Consider the following 21,025-nt stretch of genomic DNA (forward strand, 5'->3'; position numbering starts at 1 on the left):
GTAATGTGCAGTGGAACAGAATAAGGCAAAGCCAAGCCTCTGAGGATTCACTATGCACTAAAGACACACCCCTGGTTTGGCTCTCCGAACTGTGGCTTGACCTCACTAACAGGATTCGTATACGTGTTTCTGCACCACTGGGCCAGACATGGGACTAGAAGATATTTCCCCCACTGCACTCACAGATTCACAAGAAAAGGCTTTAGGAGGAACCCTTCCCTCTGTAGTATACATCCTTCAAATCCAATTATGTGCAGAAACACATGAGTACAAGCTGGCCATTGTTTCCTGCAAAGTCCTGTAACAAAGCAGGCTGCCTTCAATCCATACAAGCACTGAGTTCAGCTCTTAGAATAAAGAACTATATAACTAACAAAGACAAGTCGGGATAAGCACTCGTATGCAAAATGTTAAACTAAATTAAAAGGAATCTAGGTGAAGTGCACATTCTATATGAATCCAATCTTTTTTTTCAGTAGCATGTACAGTATATGACTTTCTTAACACTTTGATATTACAGCAAAGGTTGATCTTAAACTAGTTTTATGATTCATTGTTCAGCTGAGTTAAGAAATAGGATTGTCATCACTATATATCTGTAAGACTCCATCTTTTATCCATGGTGACACTTCAACTGATTTATACACAACATTTTACTGGAGCAATCTGAGCAAAGTATCTTGACCAAGGACACAACAGACGTTTCTACACTTGCAAATACATTCTCTAATAGATCAAATCTAAAAGCATTACGTTAAAATGTATTATGCTAGAATACCAGTAGGGTTGTATATCAATCCACTTAACAGTGTTTTCACAAAAAGAAACTGTGATCTTGCTTCTCTAAATGTCCTTTCAGGCCACACTGAATCTGAAGACTGATAAGCTGCTTACAAATCACAGCAAACATGTTACTTGTTCTCATCGCATCAAACTTTTAAGAGAGTATTTGGTATGCATGTGTGGCCAATAAATTCAAAGTGGTGATGCATGCTCATGACATATTGCTCTAATGGGGAAATATTAAACATGGCATTTCCCTTGAGGACATCTCTGTTCGGACATGAAACTAAAACTCAGGCCTTCTTCCAATAACAACATACAGCAATCTAGAGACCATGGTTATTTAAGACTAGGTCAGTTTTTTCTCTTCCAGATATAGACTTTTCTTGGAGGGAGATTCATTGTTACAGCAGAGTTACAATTTGCTGGGGACAAGACAGTTTTATTTTTTGCAAGAACCTTGAAAAACCTTGAAACACTTCTTCACACCAATGGCACACCCATTCATCTCAGTTTGAAGCTCATAAGCACTGGGTGTTTTGTTTAACACTGGAAGAAAAACATTCTTTTGTGCCCTTACTTTTCCTAGTCTCGGTTTGTCCCCATATGATCAATGATGTGCATTTCTTGTCTTTATCTCGGTGATTGTCATGTGTACACAAGTTTATATTTGCTTGTTTTAGAAAAGAGAGGAAGTGCAGATTCCAGCAGACCAGAACAGCAACTACTACTACAACTCTCCTAAGTAGTTTCAGGTGGTATCCAATCAGGAGTCATCCAGAAACAAAGAAAAACCGTTCACCACAGGTCTGGAAGTGTGCAAAATCAAAACTGTTACACAATGGACAGGCTCTGACATTTACAGCAAAGCTAATGCTCTTCAGTTGTTCTTTTGTTATTTTATAATTAATGGCACAATTATCTATAACACTTCCATCCTGCTTTGATTTTAGTTTGCTTTTTGAGATCATTTTGACATTTTTAAATTAGTTAATGAGGGGGACCTTATTTGTGTCAGCGACAAAAAGCTTGAAGGTTCCAGCAGTAAGTGAAGTCCTGGCCCTCTTAGAAGCCTGAAAACTTGCCCAGGACACAGGAACTCACCTGAGGACAGGAGACTTCCACTGCTGCCACTGATTATTTTGCCCTTGCTCCCCATGTTGGCAAGTTTAGAGGTTTTCAGAGTTCCAGTTTCTGTCAAGTCAATGGCAATTTCACTCAAGCTTCTCGCTGCATGTATTTTTGACTGCAAAAAAGAAGACAAACAGGATTTTAGCCTATTCCCACTTCCCAATAAAAACTGCAGAACAGAAGTGGCCTAGTCAGTGTGGGTAGCTGTTTTATCATCTCACAGGTGTGTCCACTATGTCTCGTTTAAAAGAATTGACATGCAAACATTTACAAGTCTCTTAAGTCACATACTGTAAATACTTGTTTTAAAAGACATCTGTGAATTGCACGTCTTACCTGAGACAATGAGAAAGGGTGAGAAACTAAGATGAAAAGAATAGAATGAAATAGATGAAAAGAATAATAAAAGCACACATATGTTTTCTCGGACCAGAGGTTTTTAATTGTTGATAATTTATTATTATCAATAATTTAATAATAGTTCCTTCCACGCACATAGTGCTTTTCATAGAAAGGGAGGCCCTTCTCAAAGCCCTTCACACATAAAAGGGAACCTGCAGCACAGCTATTATATGCTGCTTAGGCTGTACAAACCCAGAGTGGCAAATTCCACAGTGGAGTGTAGAGTACCAGGACACTAGAGTTTACACCCCTAATCTTTTGAAAAATGCCATGAGGTTTTTAATGACCAAGTAATTGGGGTCTCAGTTTCAGGTCTCATCTGAATGATGCCACCTCCTACAGCACAGAATCCCCAGTCACCATACAGGGTAACCTGCTTGGACAGCTGGCCCAGAGGGAAGACAGCAAAGTATTGATCCACTAACATCATTTTCAGCAGCAGGCCCAGCCTGGCTTTAGTTTTGACTTCAGGTAAGACCAGGCTACAAGATGTTAATGCTGTGAATAATCATCTGTACTTGGTGGTTTCCACTTCTATGAAAAGCAAGTTCCTTTGCACATGTTCATAGAGCTCAGAATTATATTTGGAGCAATGTGAGTGACCTAAGCAACCTAATTCCTAATTCAAGGCCATAACAACAGTACTCCATCTGGGATTGGAACATACCTTTTGTCACACCTTCAGGGAATCTGAAGTCACAGAATCAACAAAAGGACTACAAACAACCTTAGCTGGTTTTCTCGAGACACCTCTTACAGTTGTGTATTTGCAAAATCTTGTAAAACATGAAAATGAAATTTCATGTATCTTATCACAAGAATTACACTAAATATATTAGCTGAGAAAAGGGACATTTTTTGTATTTAGTAAAAAGTGCATAACTGATGTTTTTAGTATTTAAAACAGTCAAAAAGATCATGTGTTTGGATGGCTTTAATGAATTTAATTCATTAATTTAGTGGTGCTGAGAAGCAGATTTGGTATAGTCTATGTCTAGATAGTATGGGAAGTAAACACCATGGGACACAGGCAGTCTGTAACAGTGAAAGCCACATTCCAGAAGCATAGGACTGCAGAAAAAGGCCAAGCAACCTGCTGCCTCAGATATGCAAGTCTAATCCTCTGTCCAGTTATTTGCTACACGAAGTAGTGAGGCTAAGATTTGAAAAGGGCTTTTAAGAATATTAATCCCAACATTGAATTCCTCCCCTTCTTTGCATTTCACCCCACTGAAACTGCATACTAACAGGTAGAAGGTAGAGTATGCAAGCAAAGAAACATCTTTAGTACTCTCAGCAAAAAATACATTTTCACAGTTCCATAATCTACTGTTAAATGCACTTACCTTGCTTTGTTTTCTGTCCAGATAGAATTGGTGCTGGCTAATAGCCATAGCCCAGATGGACTTTATCAGTGCAGGACAGGCATACCATGTGTGCACTGCAATGCCACTGTGCCCAAAGGTCCTTCTAGTCACTGAAGCCCTTCAACAGAAACAAATACACTAAATATACTGCAGGAAATCATTAAATACTAAAGCAGAACAATAAAAGATAAGAGGTCTACTGAAACAACTCCAGCAACAAAAAACAGCATATTTCATTAAAACAGGGAAACTGGCAGAGCTTCAAAATAGTAACTCAAATTGCAAATTAATTTTAGGTTCAAAAACACTGAAGTGCTTCCACTGTTATCCTGTAATCCTCTGACAAATATTTAACATTTTTAAGGACAGTTTGGCCATTAAAAACATAATCAAACTGATAGTCCATGTAAAGATATCACTGAGTTTTCAGTGCACCTGCTTGATTATAAGCATGAAACCCTTATCTGTGTTAGGGTGTGTCTGAAATGTGATATTTCTTTGGTTCAACAGGTTGATATCACATATCTAAAGTAAGTGAAAATATCTGAGAGCTGAAAATTTAGAGTTCAAAGCAGAACACTCCTGTAACTGTCACATCTAGTTTAAAATGACTATTTGTGGCAGGAAAAGGATTCTTTTCAGGAGGCCAAAATGACCATAAGTGAACTGAGGAGAGTCTGACAGATTTGGATAATAGTGTGATTTTTCTAATGCACTATTCCACATAGGAACCTTCTGAAAGTACATAAAATTCACCAGGATTATATGTTACCCAATGTCCTGGCAGCAAGATACTATGCTGATGAAGCATTTTATTTACAGGCAAGCAGCAATAAACACACACAACTATACTTTGTTGTGTATACTTAACATTTATTAAAACATAGCCTTCCCCTAAAATATAAACTGTTAGCCATAGAAAAATGAACAAAAATCTTAAAAAGGTCTAGGTTTTTTGGCTACCTTATTCATTTTATATTTGTACTATATTTCCATAGGTACTGAAGGAACTTTCTCTACTTTGTATGAATCATGTTTATATTGTGTGGTCATACCAATAAATCTTAAATACATATCAGAGTGTATCCAGTGAGGTTACCTCAAACCAGTGTTTGTGAATGCCTAACAAATACTTTCAAATATCTGTAATTCCAAACACAATACAGGATTCATTTACATAAATTCTTCAATGTGATGAAAGAAGCAAGATTTTAATGAAAGATTCAAAGTGCAAATACTTTTAATAGCTCATTAGATGTACATTTTGATTATGCTCACAAGGTAATGTTAATTTGAAAACACGTCAAACCTGATTATAGCTTATAAATACACAGAGTGGTACTCACACAAATAGACTGAGACATGGATTACACTAACTAAACATCATTCCACTTCAAGGGTGCTCTATGGGCTGCACTTACCTGCGAGGGTCATGAACTTCCACAGAAAACTTTTTCTCTCTGAAGTAAAGGTTTTCCAGCTGCCTCCATTGAAACACCTAAAGAACATGGAAATAAACAACCTTGAAGGTTTTCACAGGAGCGCATACATAACATCCCAGGCAGAGGCCAAGTTTCTGTCTGAAAGACACTTAGCCTAATAATAATTGTATCCAGACATTATAGCCATTCCAAAAGTGGCGATTCCTTGAAACTGCGCTGTACTGTGGTTGTACTTTCTGAAGTCTAAAATTAGTCAGCAGCTCCTTTTTGGTGTGTCGCTTCCCCTTTTCAGTTCTCCTTCAAGCAAGTCCTGCTTAGGAAAAGATCGTCTCTGTCCTGTTGCTCTGAAAATCTCTCAAGGCATTCGGGAACAACAAGTTCTAAGACAGAAGTGCTCACCATCTGCGAGAAAGCACTGCTGTAGTGTTGAGCGGTTTCCTCTCTCCAGAGTGGGAGGTATTCTAACCCTCCCCTCAACTCCCCCCTGCGCCTCCTCAACACCCCCCGCCCTCCCCATCTCCCTTTGGGACTACATTTCCTGCTCATAGATCTGAAACCAGCTCTGACATTTACTATTGCTGAGAGAAATGCTGGAAAAGCTCAGTGGGGTGGAGTATGCCATTCTTTTTGAAAGACTTAAAATTCCTAACCAAGAAAGTTTTTAACTTTCTTGTCTACATAGAAGTGTTTTGAACTGTTGTGTCTGTACCAAAAAAAAAAGAATTCGCTTCACACAAATGGGGTGCTTAATCACAATGAGAAAGGAGGAAAAAAAGTCTTCATAGGGTGCAGTGCATTTAGACGTGATAATTGGAGTCTGATTCAGAAGTCCTGAAAAGACACTGTTGTAACCGGGCCTCCCTCTGTGGAAATGAAAATCATCAAACAGACAGAAGGATGTTTGGAAAGTCTCACAATGGGATTTGCAATTTAGAAGTTTCTATCAATGGTGCCATTCTACACAGAAAGATCATCATACCGCAGTGATCATCCTCTAAAAGACTACAGTATAATTGTATACCAGACCTGACTTGCTTGGCAGGGGGTTTGCCCATCAGAGCTCCCATTTTAATATGGAACAAGTACTGGGGAGTATTAAAAAAATGCAAAGAATTTCATACAGGCTGGGAAACATTGAAAAAAGAATGAGATCAACGCAGGGAGAAAATAAAAAGCAAAGTCTTGAGATAATCCACTGAATAACATGTATCAAGATAGCACTGAATAAAAGCATCCTATAAGGTAAACCAATTTAAACTAAAAAACTGTGGACTATCCAAACTATAATGCAGTGTATTAGCCAAGCTTGAAATGTGTAACATCTGTATAAATTAAGAGTTGTCATTAGGGGTGGGAAAATGTTTATCTGGCCCAAGAAGAACAGCATTTGACAAAAATTATAAAAACTTGGCCTTAATGCACTGCTGAAAATGCTATGGAGGCCATTAAAGGCACTAATCTGCAGAGACACTATACAAACTGTTACTTAGCTCTGTATGTAGCAGAGCAGTACTTGAAGCAAATCTCAGACATGTCGCCATATTTATCTCACTGCAAAGATTTATAGCTGTGTTACTCTTTTGCCCAAATTGCCATGGACATGTAATAGATCTTAGTATTGCCCTCTTGTTAGTATATGGCACTTGGTAACAGGGGTTTAATTGCTCTTTAGGAAAAAAAGCGTGCACAGTTAATGGATGTGAGGAAGATTCTTTTGTTGGCAGCCTTAGTACGTTATAACAAAGATTACTGCTTTGTCTTTCGAAAGTCTGGTATATTTAGGCTACAAGGCATGTAAATGTATTACTCTAACTTCAACCAGGAAGTAATATAATATAATATAATATAATATAATATAATATAATATAATATAATATAATATAATATAATATAATATCCTCCCCACATTTGTGGAATTCAAAACACGCCAGATGTTTATGCTATGACAATGTCACGCTTAAATGAAAGTGGTTTCCTGGCTTGGGGAGGAGGAATTGGGGCATAAATATAACATGACACCATAACCTGAAATGTCCAACTTGAAATTTTAGGTCAACATTCAACATGAAATATAAAAGCTCTGTAATAGTCAATCACTTAGCTTTCTCAAAATATTTCAGTTGTTTATAGCTTTTTAAATTCTGTTAGGAGCTTTTGAAATGTATCTTAATATTCTGTGAGATATACCTAGCTATAGGCATGTCCTTATGTTCTCCTTGTTGGCAAGGCTTTCCCCCAAAACACATACTGGCAGGTTAACTGACTTCTGGAACAAATTGCCCCTTCGTGTGTATCTGTATATCTGCCCTGTGATGGACCAGCTGCCCATCCAGGATGTACTCTTCCGTCTATTGCAGGCTCTGGCTTGCTCGCAACCCTGAATTGGAATTACTGGTTAGAAAATGGATGAATGAATGTCTAGCTACAAATATGGTTCAGATTTTAGTTGAACACCCAATCCCACACTCAAGTGCAAACATTATATGGTTTGTTTGGATCTTAAAATACATCTTAATGTCAGCTTATATCTTTCAGTAAATGGGCCAATGAACAAAGTTAGAGCATGACTGTAGCATGCAAAGATAAATACTTGCAAAAGTAAATAAACTGCCAGTAGTGTCTGCAATTGCTCCAAGTATACAGTTTGTTTAAAGGGCATACGCGTACTGTGTACTTTCACCATGCAGTGTCCAAAATGAAGTTCTGAGTGAGAAGATCAGATAATGTTTCTGCCAAAAACAATATTTCTGTCTGTCAGCATTAATTAAATGCATGCTGTATGGAATTTGTTGTGAGGACTAACAAAGCAAAATCAATTAAATCACACAATGCTAATACAACTGTAAATCTCACAACAGATCTGCCCAGGAACAAAAGGACAGTGACTCCAGAGGAATTCCTACAAAATCAAACATGTTTTACTTCTGAAACAAAAAAAAAATCATCGTAACTATTCTGAGATTTAGATTTTTTCCATATGGATATTCAAAATGCATTTTCATTACTAAACAAATGTATCAAACAAAAGCCTGATCCATGTGAATATTTCCCAGATCTTTCATACAGTATGTGGGCGGAACCTTGAAATTTAATAAGAACATTTCACTAAATCATATCCACACTGTTTACGTTATGTTTTTCTTTCCAACATGATAAGGCAGAACAATCCAAAAGCTTGTTTGTAATGTAGACTTGTTTCCTTTTAGTGGTTTAATAATATTTTGAAGATGATTAAACATTAGAATGCAATGAATACTGTATATATTCATAAAAGCAGAATGCATGTACTGTATATAATAAGAATGCTTTAACAAACCAGAGTATCTTTGTATTTATGTCAGGTTTGTATTTCACAATAATCTTACTAAAGCAAAGATATTTCTGAAATTCAAAATAGAATTGTATTTGTGTACAGCACTATCGTGCTCATTCAGGTTTTCCTTTCTAACAAACATTACTGTATAAAATTAACATTAAACTGTATAAATAGTATAACAGTAAATCCCAGTACTGCCCTCCCAACATAACTAGGCTGTGGCCTACACAAATAATGGGTCATGTTCATTACTCTATTTGTGTTACATCAAGCACCCACTTTGTTACAAGATCTCTGCTTAAGAGTCATAAGAAGATGAGTCCTTTCTATAAAACTGACTTATCTTGAGAGGCCTCTAAAACAAATAAAAAACGAAAGAAATAGATTTCAAATAGGTCAGCTCATCTTGTTTGTCTCTTAGTAGCTAAATGATTCAAAGATCTCATCCAACCCTTTTCTGCAAGATAGTAGTCTTCATTTTTAAGGTTTTTATTCAAATAATATGGTGTTTGCTCGAGAGAACAGATCATAAAGAAAATAATGCATTTTTCAAGCACAGGAAGGGTATGTTTAAATAAGGTTTAACCCCCCCCCCCACACACACACACACACAACTATGCAAATATTAACAACTTAGTAAAAAGGATTACAAATTATGAATAGTAATTAAGAAGAAAAAGAAGAACATAATAAGCACCTTTTATGATACATAATTTCAAGGTACTGTATAGTACAAAAAACAATCATACAAAACAGACAGGTATACACAAACATATGCTGTAAACATGAAACAGGATTAAAAGATAGAGAATAAAAAGGAGTTTGAGATTGGATTTGAAAGTGCTGATTGACTTGAAGGATCTGATTTGAGAAATCCTTCCACAGCTAGAAGTAACAAAAGAGAAGGCCTGGTCTCTCAGTGTACTGGGAACTGATCTGAGGTTTATTTAACTCTGGTCTCCAAGACGTCTGCCCCTCAGTGGTCTTTTATCACTCTGCTTAGTTCTCTGCTTTGAGAGATTTCAGTATGAGTTGCAAACACCCAACTCCTCCTTCACAGAGGGCCTGCCTTCTTGAGTGTCGATCATATATCCCAGCAAAAACATACTGGATCTATTCCCTAGGAGGGCAGACATGCTAATGTTTCCAAGATGTTTCCTCATTTGAGGCAAGAACTGTGCACATGACTCCCAGTGGATATCCTGCCTTCTGGAGAATGATCAGAGTGCATTTCTCAGCACAAAACTTTCATTACAGGCATTTCATTTTCTTTTATGCCTACAACTATCACAAACTTTTAAAGGGTGCCTTAAGTTTAGCAAATAATTGCATGAGTGATGACTCCTAAATGAGTCATTCCCCAGCAAAGCCGATTTTTTCACTGGGTGGGTTATTTCAGCACAAACTTGAGGTTTGCTTACTCACAATTTAGGCAGAGTAAATAAGTACCCTTGCAATAGTATAGCCACTGAAACAAATAAATTAAACAAAACACTAAAACTCTAAGTTGTTACAGAACAACGCAATCCTAAAAATCTGTTCTTTCCAGTGACATACATAAGTAGTCTGGATTGCTGAGACTACCCGCCTAAAGAATAAAATGATTTTTTCATATTTGAACAAATGTTTGTTTACTCAAAAATTCCACGCTATAAAGGAAAATATCTAAAGTAAAAAAATACTTGATACTCAACTTCAGGAAGCATCATACGACATAACAAAATGTATTTAGCTTTGATTCATTACTTTAAAATATAGATGATGATGATTAACACACAGCATGAAACATATGGTACCATTAATTATCAAATGTTTCCAGTTAACATATTGAAGCAATATGACAGAGATTAAGTACCCTTTAGGTCAAAGTATAATTTTGCCTCATCTTTGTTTAGTTTAACACTGATAAAAACAAAAATGAAAAGATTACTTTTTCATTTGCTTTTCAGTGATTGGTTTTGCCAAAACTTTTTGCCCTACAGTCAAGCTAAATGTCCAGTTATTTAATATTCAAATGAAGAGTAGATGAAAAAACAATGCCTTTTTTCTACTACATCTACATCTATTTTTCCTACTACAAAATAACTATTACAAATTGACAAGTACAGCAATTTACCTAAGCCAGAAAATGTCAGAGATACTTGGAACAGAAAACAGGCTCTGATACACAAATTCTAATATCAAAACTTTAGAAATCAACTGATCTCACTAAAGAATCTCACCTTCACACATCTCCACCAACTATACTTTCAGCTCAGGAACAGTCCTCTTTCAAATACATGACAGTATCTCATCATGATGAATTTGTGCAGCTAATAATGTCATTTAAAACAATTCTTATAATTTCTGTACAATTTCTGCTTGCTGTAAAATAAAATTAATCATTTTTGCAAGAGCAAAAACTTCAGCAGTGAATCATAAGGCATGAACATGGTCAGAAACCAGACATGGGGAAAGCTCATGCATAAAATGTTAGCATAGTAATACAAATTATTTTTATGCCCATTTCCCTCTACCTTCCCTGCGATCATTAGATGACCAGATCAAAAAGAAAGCTGTTAGCTCGAGATCTGGGTCTCACCAAGCTGGGAATACAACATCTCAACACAAGGACAGCCATAAAAGGAGAGTGTATAAAGTTTTTAAATGACATTGAGCAACCCAGCTTCCACATTTTTAAAAGACTACAATTTCTTTTTCTGCTAGTTAATTTCACACCAGCATCAATCAACAGTATGTCTGGAGATTATTAAGGATAGGTATAAACTACATTTTCCCATTGACACATACAGCCGTCAACTTCCACTGATTGGTAAGGTTATTAAGTACACCTGACCTTCCCATGTAATTAATTGCTGAATCAGTGACACCATCATACAGTATGTGTCGACAATGATATTTAAAGCAGGTAGGTAGGCATCTACAGATAGTGTGCATTCAGAGGCAGAATGGCCATGACAAAAGAGAAAAGAGTGAGTCTCAATGTGGCATGGTAGTCAGTGCCAGACGCACTAGCATAAGAGTATCAGAAACAGCAAGGCTACTGTCAATGGTGTATCAAGAATAAGTCAGTCAAACAACATCCAGCCAATGGCAGTCCAGTGGTCGGAAAACGACCGTTGAAGAAAGGGGCCGACGGAGGCTGATATGACTTGCACAGAGTAACAGATAGAGTACAGTCAGTCAACAGCTGAGTACAATAGTGGTGCCAAAAGAGACATATCAAAACACACAACCCGTTGTAACTTGTCACAGATGGGACATGGCAGAGTTCCACTCCTGGAGCAAAAAACAAGAAGGGGCAATTGCACCGGACACTGGAGGACTGGGAAAACACTGCATGGTCTAACCAATACTGGTTCTTGCTGTTACACAGTGATGGGAGGACCAGGATATGGTGAAAACAACATTAATCCTTGGATCCTTCCTGCTGGGTGTCAACAATGCAGCTTGGTAATAGCAGTGTGGGGTGTGTTTTTGTGGTACACATTGGGTCCTTTGATATGGCACAGGACATCTGAACATCCTTGCCGATTAGGTGCATTCCTTCATGGCGGCAGTGAACCCATCTGTAAATGGTCTTTTTCTTCAGGATAATACTCCATGCCTCAAGGCTAGGACAGTCCAGGAATGGTTCCAAGAACATGGCAATGAAATCAGCTTAATGCAGTCACCAGATCTCAATCTTTGGGATGGGATGGAACCATCTATTTCAGAATAGAGATTAACCACCAGCTCTGGGACACACTAGACTTGACTTGGGCCAGCATCCCTGTGCCACACTTTTCGATACCTTGAAACACTCAGCTTAAGTTGTAAATAATGTGGAAATTACAAGATTCTAGTGACATATTCCGGTGATGTAAATAGTTAGAATTACATTACAATTAAAGATGCAAAAGTAATCAATAATTTTAAATACCTAACCAATGCTTTTAGCCAAAGCAGCTTGCATTTGCACACATTTACACAGGTGAGTAGTTCACAGGAGCAATCTAAACGAAGCACCTGTACAACAACAATGTTACTTGTGTATTTTAACTCAGAACCTTATAGGTTTGACTCCACAGTTCTATCCATTACTCTTCACTACTGAATGCTTTTGTGTTGCAATTTTACTGATTTTTCATCAATATTTGAAGCAATTGGACTATGCATCCTTTTCTCTTCAGAATAGTCCATAATGAGAGAACTGATTAATACCACTGTTTAATTCTGTATAATTGTAAGCTCTCAAGCCTCCATACTGTTGGCACTGGGTATTAAAGGTGAACTTTTAAAAAAATCAAAAAGTATACATTGGTTCATAGTATTTGCTACTACTGGGATTTGAATCAGTCTCTGAAAGAAATGGGATAAGGCAAAAATACACTCAAACTGATATCATAATTTAAAAATTAAAACAAGAGCTCTCTAGGTTTCCAAGCATGTCCCTACTCACTCACTTTAACATTGTGAGTACTGTAGATTGTGAGGAAGGAAGAGGGGAAACTGAAATGATACTTTGCAAGTGTGCAGATCAGTTCCCAAGGGTATATAAAGAACAGATAATGGTATCGGATGTGTTTTTGCCAGGCAGATATCAACTTTTTTGGATATATATTATAGAAATAGTATATTATATATTGTACTATTAGCAAAGTTAGAATTCAAAAGAACACCTACAAAATAATGAGCCATTTTTTTGCACAGAGGTGCAAATGTCTAAATATCAGCAAAATAATAAAACTCTGGTCAGCCACTCCTCCAAGGTTAGTAAAGGAATAACTATTAACAATAAATAGGATATTTAAAAAAGGTTTTGTTTGATAGAGGATCTGAATTTCTGTTGCAAGTAAATGACTTGATGCCATATATCTGTCTAGTATGAATAATTTACTCTTAATTAAGCTTTCTAGAAGCTAAAGCCTACAGTGATTGTAAGGACGTTTCCTTTACCGTGCTTGGACTTAGAGCATGAACACATTGAAAAAGAGTGAAAGGAAACATCCTTACAATCACTGTAGGCTTAATTAAGAGTAAATTATTCATTAATAAAAAAAAGAAACTGGAATAGTGAATGTTTCCTACATTAAAACGTGTAGTGAGTGCAGCACATTAAAAAAGACAAAGTAACCACAAAATAATTGCTTTAAGGTTTAATTGAATAAACCTACTTACTCTGTTCTCCAGACAAGGAAAATAATGAAAAATAAATTAAAGAATATTCATGAGAAGGTCACTGGAATGGCAGTCAATAGAAAGTGGTGAGACAGGCTCCCATTTGGAATTTTTTAATTAGTTGGTCAAAATCAAATTGCTCAATACTGTGAATACCTCACATTTAATATTTCCTTATTTGGCTTGCGGCAATTAACCTCCTTAGTGGTTTTGTATAAATGATGCCTAACTGTTATGCAGCACATTTTTTTTATTTCATTTTAATTTGTGTTCTGCACTGTGATTATGGAATTTAAAAAAAATTACCAAAACTTGGAATATGTGTAAAGCACATATTTTACCACTTTATGAAAGGATTGGTCCCCCAGGTTGGATTATGTAGAGGTCAAAGGCTGTATCTGAAGTGCTGAAATAACCTCTACATTCCTATCAAACAAACGGCTTCTGGATAAAAGTACAAAATGTTTTGCTTTCCCGGACAGCACTGGACTGTTCTTTATTTTAAAATTTATTGTTGGTCTGAATAACATCCTCAGCAAATAAAATAAATGAATTTGTCTAAATCCCCCCTTTCAATTTGATTGTAAGTTCAATATGCAAAAAAAAAATACTTGAAGATGAACCGATTATGGAATAAAATAACAATTAAACATGTACTAAAGATGGAATGGTTAGCAGATATAACATCAGTCTGACATTCTGTTTGTATTACTAGTAAGAAAACAGAAGAAGCGCACAGCCCTGTGCTTTCCTGAACAGAATCCAAGTGCCATTAATCCCGACCTGTTCTGAAGGAGCTGGCATGTGAGGCAGTTACATTAACGAGAAAATGAGCAGGCCAGCGTGCCATGAGCCTGCTTGCTTTGTTTCTTGCAACCCTGATCACCTTTATCATACTGATCACTGCCAACCCACACTCTTCTTTAGCCTAATTACCCCACAGCAGATTTATACATATCCTACTGAGCCAGGAAGTAATAACTCTAACATGAATCTATCTTTTTTCCTTTGATTTACTGTTGCCAGACACCCGGTTTAGAATCTTAAAGTCTGCTTTCTGGCTCATTTTGCCTGATCTCCGATGCCTCTATCTGTTTCACAAAACATGGCCTGTTGTTCATAAAACACTTAATAATCTGGAGGAAGGTCTGAGGTGATTTTGAATGCCAAATTGTAGAATACAGAGGTTTACAGTTCAGTCCTTTTGTAGCGTCTTGTAAAATAACCTGTGGAGTTATATTTTCATTGTAAGTTTAATGTTATTTACTGTATAAAATAGGCCTTCAACCACACATACAGCTTTCTGGGAGACAAGATCCTCACAGAAACAGTATTTGGCAACAAAGAAACTCCCAGGATTCTCTTTCATGGAAACTGACTTGTTTTTCAATAAGGAGACCATATCAGTGCATTACAGAAAAACCTTCTCCAAGGGGATGCTATCAATACATTTCAGGCCAGAACAAAAACCACTGTATGCCAGTCAGCCCTATTCAAAGCAAAGCCTAAAACAATTATAAAAAATGCTTACATATGCAGTAAAGTAGCTTGCACATCTCTTGCTCTGTTACCCGTGAAATAGCCCTTTAGTTTTTATGTTTTAAGTTAAAATGCCCACTAACGAGCCTTAACTGAAGGCATGGAGGACATGAAGGCACACAGACAATCGCTCAGTTTGGTCTGCTCACCCTTAGCTCTCTGCTAATCTGGCCAGACTGCTGATGCCATGAAATGCCATAAAGAGGAGGTAAAAGTAATTGTCCTGAATATGCTCTCCAGTGGTGTGAAGGCGCTAATTAAGCAAAGAAATACTGAAAGGCACTCAGCCTCATTGCGTTTCAGCTCATCTATGACTTCCAGCAAAAAAAAAGCTGAAAACCTATTAAAGAACAGGCCCCATTAAAAATAAGAAAGCTCATTGCATTGGAAAATTAATTACAATGTTCAACCGTGCGTGTACAAAGACCTTTTCTATAATATTTAATTCCTATTCTTTAATGGATTAATTAAACTCACAATTTTTGAGAGGTTAGCTCAATCGCCATTTGTATTAGCCATCTGACTTTAGAAGCACAGATGCAGCACAGAACAGGGGGCAGGTAAAGGTCACTTCAGTATTCTGGATTGGTGTGTCTCATATTACCAGAATTACAGATAGTGGGCCTTTACAACTCTACTGAGATGAATAGATTGCTTCCTGTAATTTTGCATACCTGTTTAAAGAATGTCATTAAAAACGGCTCAGCTGGCTGTAATATACACCATTGCAAAAGCCACTTTAAAACAGTGGTGATGTGTTGTTCCTTGTTTCATAAGTACTACCTGGGTAGAAAAGAAAACAATACACCCTGCGCACCTTTGCCATCTAAATTGTTCTGGATGACATGATATAATGAGTCAGATAAAAAACTTACTGGATACCAACCATTAAAAGGGGGCAGGATGTAATGAAAAAATGCCAAGGATGTAATTGAACTGGTCATATTGAAAACCAAGCATTTTTACAGCAGTTTTACCACAAGAAAGCAATTTTGTTCTTGTGCGCAGGTTTTTCCGAGCTTGCTGTAAACCCGGTTACAAAGTAGTGATACAATCAATTCTGTGGCAAGCTGCTAATAATTTCAAATATAAAAAGAGACTGAAGGCCATGAGAAAATAGCATTCTTTTGAAAGTAAGGGTAAAATACAGGAGCCATAAAGCAGACTTGAGAGACTCATAAGTTTTAGTATCTATCAAAGGCCTTTAACAACCAAGGTCTAGAACAGCACTAAAAGAGTGAAAAACGAGCACACAGAGACACAACAAAGTTTGAAAGCCACAGAGCAAGCATGTTGCCGCAGTTAACATGATTCATAAACATCTACTGTTTTCTGGGTGTCCCCTGAGTCAGAGTCAAGTCAGCAGGTCACACGACAAAAGAACCTCCTAACAGGGTATTAGGAGAAGTGTCACCAGACGCTAGAGGAGAGCTGGTTTTTATTAAGAGACAAACTGCAGAAGCTGAAACTTTCCAGACCACACTATTTTTATTTTCCATTTACTTGGTACATTTGGCCCCATGGTAGTGCTAAAAAAACAAATGAAATAATGCTATGACGTGACGCATTCACAGTAAATCAAAATTGTCTTAATAAAAGACAAAAGACCCACACCCAATATAGTCCTTCATAAAGAACTCCATTTGCGCTGTTCTGAATTGTCTTTGCTATTGAACTAGGATTTAAATGTTTTTACTGGGTCATTTGGAGTTCACGCAAGACAACCAGAATGACTTTCAATGCATTCAAGGTTTTTGCACCTCAGAAAACTATATACCATAATTATACCATATGACCTGCAACATCTCTATGTCAGTATAATTTTCTCTTTTCAATACCTCCATTGTTGGTTTTCAGAAAACAGGAAACACGCTAGAACCAAATGCTGAATCACTTTGGAATTGACCTTGTAAGCATTTTAAAAACATCTACTCCTCCACACGCAGACAATAAAACCATTAGAAGGTGGCAATTCAAAACATACCTCAGTGACACCAGAAGACAGGAGGTCAACCAAGTTTTTGCAGTGCCTAAGTACCAGTTCTTATTTCTAAATTGTTATACACTCTTTATACTGTATAATGTTTGTAGCTCTCCCTGCCCCCACTGGGGATTGATCCCAGCATGCACAGCTCCATTTCTTGGACAGCACATAAGTGTGCAACACCAAAAGACCAGTTCTCTGCTGTGGCAGAGTTTTACACTGTCTAGCTTTTAGAGGGCATGACGTCACTTTTCGAACTGGCTCAGGCATGAGACCTGTTACATTTACACTGGTCACTTCTAGGACTCTTCTGGGTCATCTCAGGCCAGTGTAAACGTAACCACATTACCCTCTGCCTTAATGCAATTTGACCATATTTCAAGGTAACTCTATGTCAGCTTTGAGCCTTCGAAGCTTACAATGAAAAATGACCTTATATTGGTACAAGCACGACTGTGGCATTACTAGGGATAGATCTCACTGATAGTGAAAAAAACCCTCAACTTAGAAGCAAGATAACATCACCAAGTAGAGGATTTCTTTGTATAAACAAATAGGTGAGATGCAAACATTGAAAAACACATGTGGATTTATAATGGGGGGTGAGTTTTTAATACTAATATCATTGTAATAGAAAGCACTGGGAAAGGCTAAGAAATGCAAAATATGCATAATATACACAACAGACCCTTGGCAACTTTGGGCCACTCCAATGTAGCGGCGAGGCTTATTAATAAGGCAGAATTAAGTGTTTCTGAGCTTCCCAAATGAGGCCCCATTTCTCTGTTCATCTCTGTGGTGCAGCCACAGAGAGACCATTAGTGCGGGGTGATTTAAGGTCCTAGGACAGCTCCCAAAGGGGGATGCACTTAGCTAAGCCTGGCTATCATGATCAATGGTCATCCATTGGCACCTATCTGTCTAGGGAGTGCCAGTTGGACATCTGGACTGCATTACTAAGTGTCAGGACTAAGTGACTCATATCTCACCTTGATCAACCAATCAGGGACTGGTAGGGCCGAGTAACCCACGTGGGACTCTGATGCCCATGGAACTTTCAGCCAATCAATGAGCTGAAGTTCCTCCAGGTAAAAACAGGCAACACAGAGAGCCTGCAAGATTCAGATTGAGATTCAGATTCAGTAAGATTCAGAAGGAAAAGACTCTGGAGAGGATTCTGTGGACTGTTCTAAAGGGAATTCAAAGGAGAATTCCAAGGCAGGACGGCCCAGGAGCAGAAGGCTCCCAAGGGCAGGACATTCTCGCAGCGCGCCTCCTGACCATCCTGAGACTCAGCCCGGACAACCACGGAACGGCCAGTGTGTCTGAGTGCCAGAACTTTCCTTTGTTCTAAGAGTCTAGAGTGGAGGTTGCCAGAGAGTAACCAGCAGCAGGCTTCGTGAACAGGTCGGAACTGTGGACAGCTGAATCACTATTCAGAACTAGCTCTTCATCAGGAACGAACCGGTCCTCTTCCTGACTTGCTGGGACCCACAGTCATCTTCTCTCCTGCGCACAAACTTTGCTAGTTAAAGCCAACAGTGAGCATCTGCAGCGCACCGTCGCAAGCTGCACAGCACAGCCTGGCACGGAGCCAGAGAGCGCGGATTGGACAGCAACAGCCTGCAACTGTTTCTTTGTGCCCGCAGGAGATCTGAATCCCCAGAAATTGGATGAGTATTCAACTTCACTGCATTACAGCTCCAGAATTCAATTGTTATCCAAACCAGTTGATATCAATTTAATTCCTAAGAGTTATGTACTTGTTTTGAGTATCTAATGTAGAAGTTGCAACCAAGTTCACTTTACGAAACGGTCTTAATGAATGATATACTGAACGTATGTCCTCTTGATATGTGTAACTCTTTGTAAATGACCGAATATACCTTTTGTATTCTGATAACCCTCTCGATAAGATCTGTTAGGTTTATATGCATATTCTATGTATTAATCAATGTATCCTCGTGTATTAGTACCTGTGTGTGTGCGTTGTTTGAGTTATGTCGCATGGTTGGATTCTAAAGCCATCAAAAGAATCAACTTTGTGATTTACTGCTACAATTAATAATTGTCTCAGTAAATGCCCAAACCCTACAGAACTGGTGCCTTCAGAGAGCCACTATGATTACATATTTGGCGTCCCTGAGCCGGTTTTCCCTACATTATTTGGCGTCCCTGGGTGGGCGTGGCAAGACTGAAATGAGTCAACAAGCGGAATAATTCAATATAAAATGCCGCGTGTTTCATACACGACAATACAGTGTGCTGAAAGCCAAAAGGAAAAAAGTTCCCCTTGCTCTTTAAGCAATGCTTGATTGTTTTGTGATCTTTTGCAATCTACCGGGTTGATTGCATACTTGATCTTGTGGTTTTCTGTGGTAAAACTGTGATTTCGTACTTAAAAGTAATACTCTTTAAGTTTAACGATGGTTGCTAAAAGGTCTGAATTCGAGTCGCTATTAATAATAATAATAATAATAATTGCTTACACTTATATAGCGCTTTTCTGGACACTCCACTCAAAGCGCTTTACAGGTAATGGGGACTCCCCTCCACCACCACCAATGTGCAGCATCCACCTGGATGATGCGACGGCAGCCATAGTGCGCCAGAACGCTCACCACACATCAGCTATCAGTGGGGAGGAGAGCAGAGTAATGTAGCCAATTCATAGAGGGGGATTATTAGGAGGCCATGATTAGTAAGGGCCAATTGGAAATTTGAAATTTGGCCAGGACACCGGGGTTACACCCCTACTCTTTTCGAGAAGCACCCTGGGATTTTTAATGACCACAGAGAGTCAGGACCTCGGTTTTACGTCTCATCCGAAGGACGGCGCCTGTTTACAGTATAGTGTCCCCATCACTATACTGGGGCATTAGGACCCACATGGACCACAGGGTGAGCGCCCCCTGCTGGCCCCACTAACACCTCTTCCAGCAGCAACCTTAGTTTTTCCCAGGAGGTCTCCCATCCAGGTACTGACCAGGCTCACACCTGCTTAGCTTCAGTGGGTTGCCAGTTGTGAGTTGCAGGGTGATATGGCTGCTGGCCATTAAGCACTCTCTCTAGCAGCGACAGGTCTGACCACGATCTCTTCCATATCTCCGTCAGCGGAGAAGCTAGGAGAATAAATCTCCATTCTCTGAGAGAGCTAGCGAAGGACATAGAGAGATTTGACCCCGCAGTGTCAGAGAATAATATCGAGAGTTATATTCAGGACCTCAGGTATAACCTGCAGTACCTGCCAAACGCCACAGAACAGGAGAAAGTGCTTCTGGTTAGAAAAACTACCAGCAGAGCTGTACATGAGTGGATGGCTAGGCAGATGAAAGAAGTCTGTAATGATTTTGAGCAGCTGTGTCAAACACTTATCGAAGAATACAGTGCGTTTATTGACCCGACTGCTGCGATAGCCGCCGCTCATAACATTAAGCACGAGAGAGCAGAGTCCCCTCGCTAATATTACGAGAGACTTAGACAAACTTATTTTGCAGGGCGAAATGATGAGGGTTGCGAAGAGAACACACATTTCAAGGGTTTATTCATTGCGAACTCCACCCGTCAGTCAGAAAGATGATCTTAATGCATACAGATGCACAGACCATGAAAATTACTGATATTAAGAGATTCGTGCAGAAAGCCTGGGAGTATGATGTCCAAAGTCGCTCTGAGCAAAAAGCTGTTAAAGCGACTGTGTTCGCCGTCAGAGCCAGCAGGGTTAACTCCCCCCTGCTCGAAGGAGCACAGGCTCCTGAGCTGGCTAAGCCCCGTTCCAAAGCACTCACACAGGACCGCACCCAGCGTCCTAAGTGCCATGACAACACCGGGGGGGGGGAAAGGGCTAGAAAAGGCTGAACAAAAGGATTCAGTAGCCGCACGCCTGTCCAGGCTTGAACAA

At 38.6% G+C, this 21,025-nt stretch overlaps 1 protein-coding gene across 11 annotated transcripts in view; it reads right to left on the minus strand.

The window, feature by feature from the left end:
- The window catches only part of frmd4a (FERM domain containing 4A), a 275,536-nt gene that overhangs the window by 27,451 nt on the left and 227,060 nt on the right, over positions 1-21,025 (minus strand). For all 11 annotated transcript variants that reach the window (XM_015353190.2, XM_015353192.2, XM_015353193.2 and 8 more), the window contains 3 exons: positions 5,105-5,181; positions 3,663-3,801; positions 1,888-2,029 (listed from right to left, as the gene is read on the minus strand). In XM_015353190.2, coding sequence (XP_015208676.1) covers positions 1,888-2,029; positions 3,663-3,801; positions 5,105-5,181 — 358 coding nt within the window. The remainder of the gene's footprint in view (positions 1-1,887; positions 2,030-3,662; positions 3,802-5,104; positions 5,182-21,025) is intronic.

This window comes from Lepisosteus oculatus, chromosome 7 (assembly GCF_040954835.1).
Source record: "Lepisosteus oculatus isolate fLepOcu1 chromosome 7, fLepOcu1.hap2, whole genome shotgun sequence".
Classification (NCBI taxonomy): domain Eukaryota; kingdom Metazoa; phylum Chordata; class Actinopteri; order Semionotiformes; family Lepisosteidae; genus Lepisosteus; species Lepisosteus oculatus.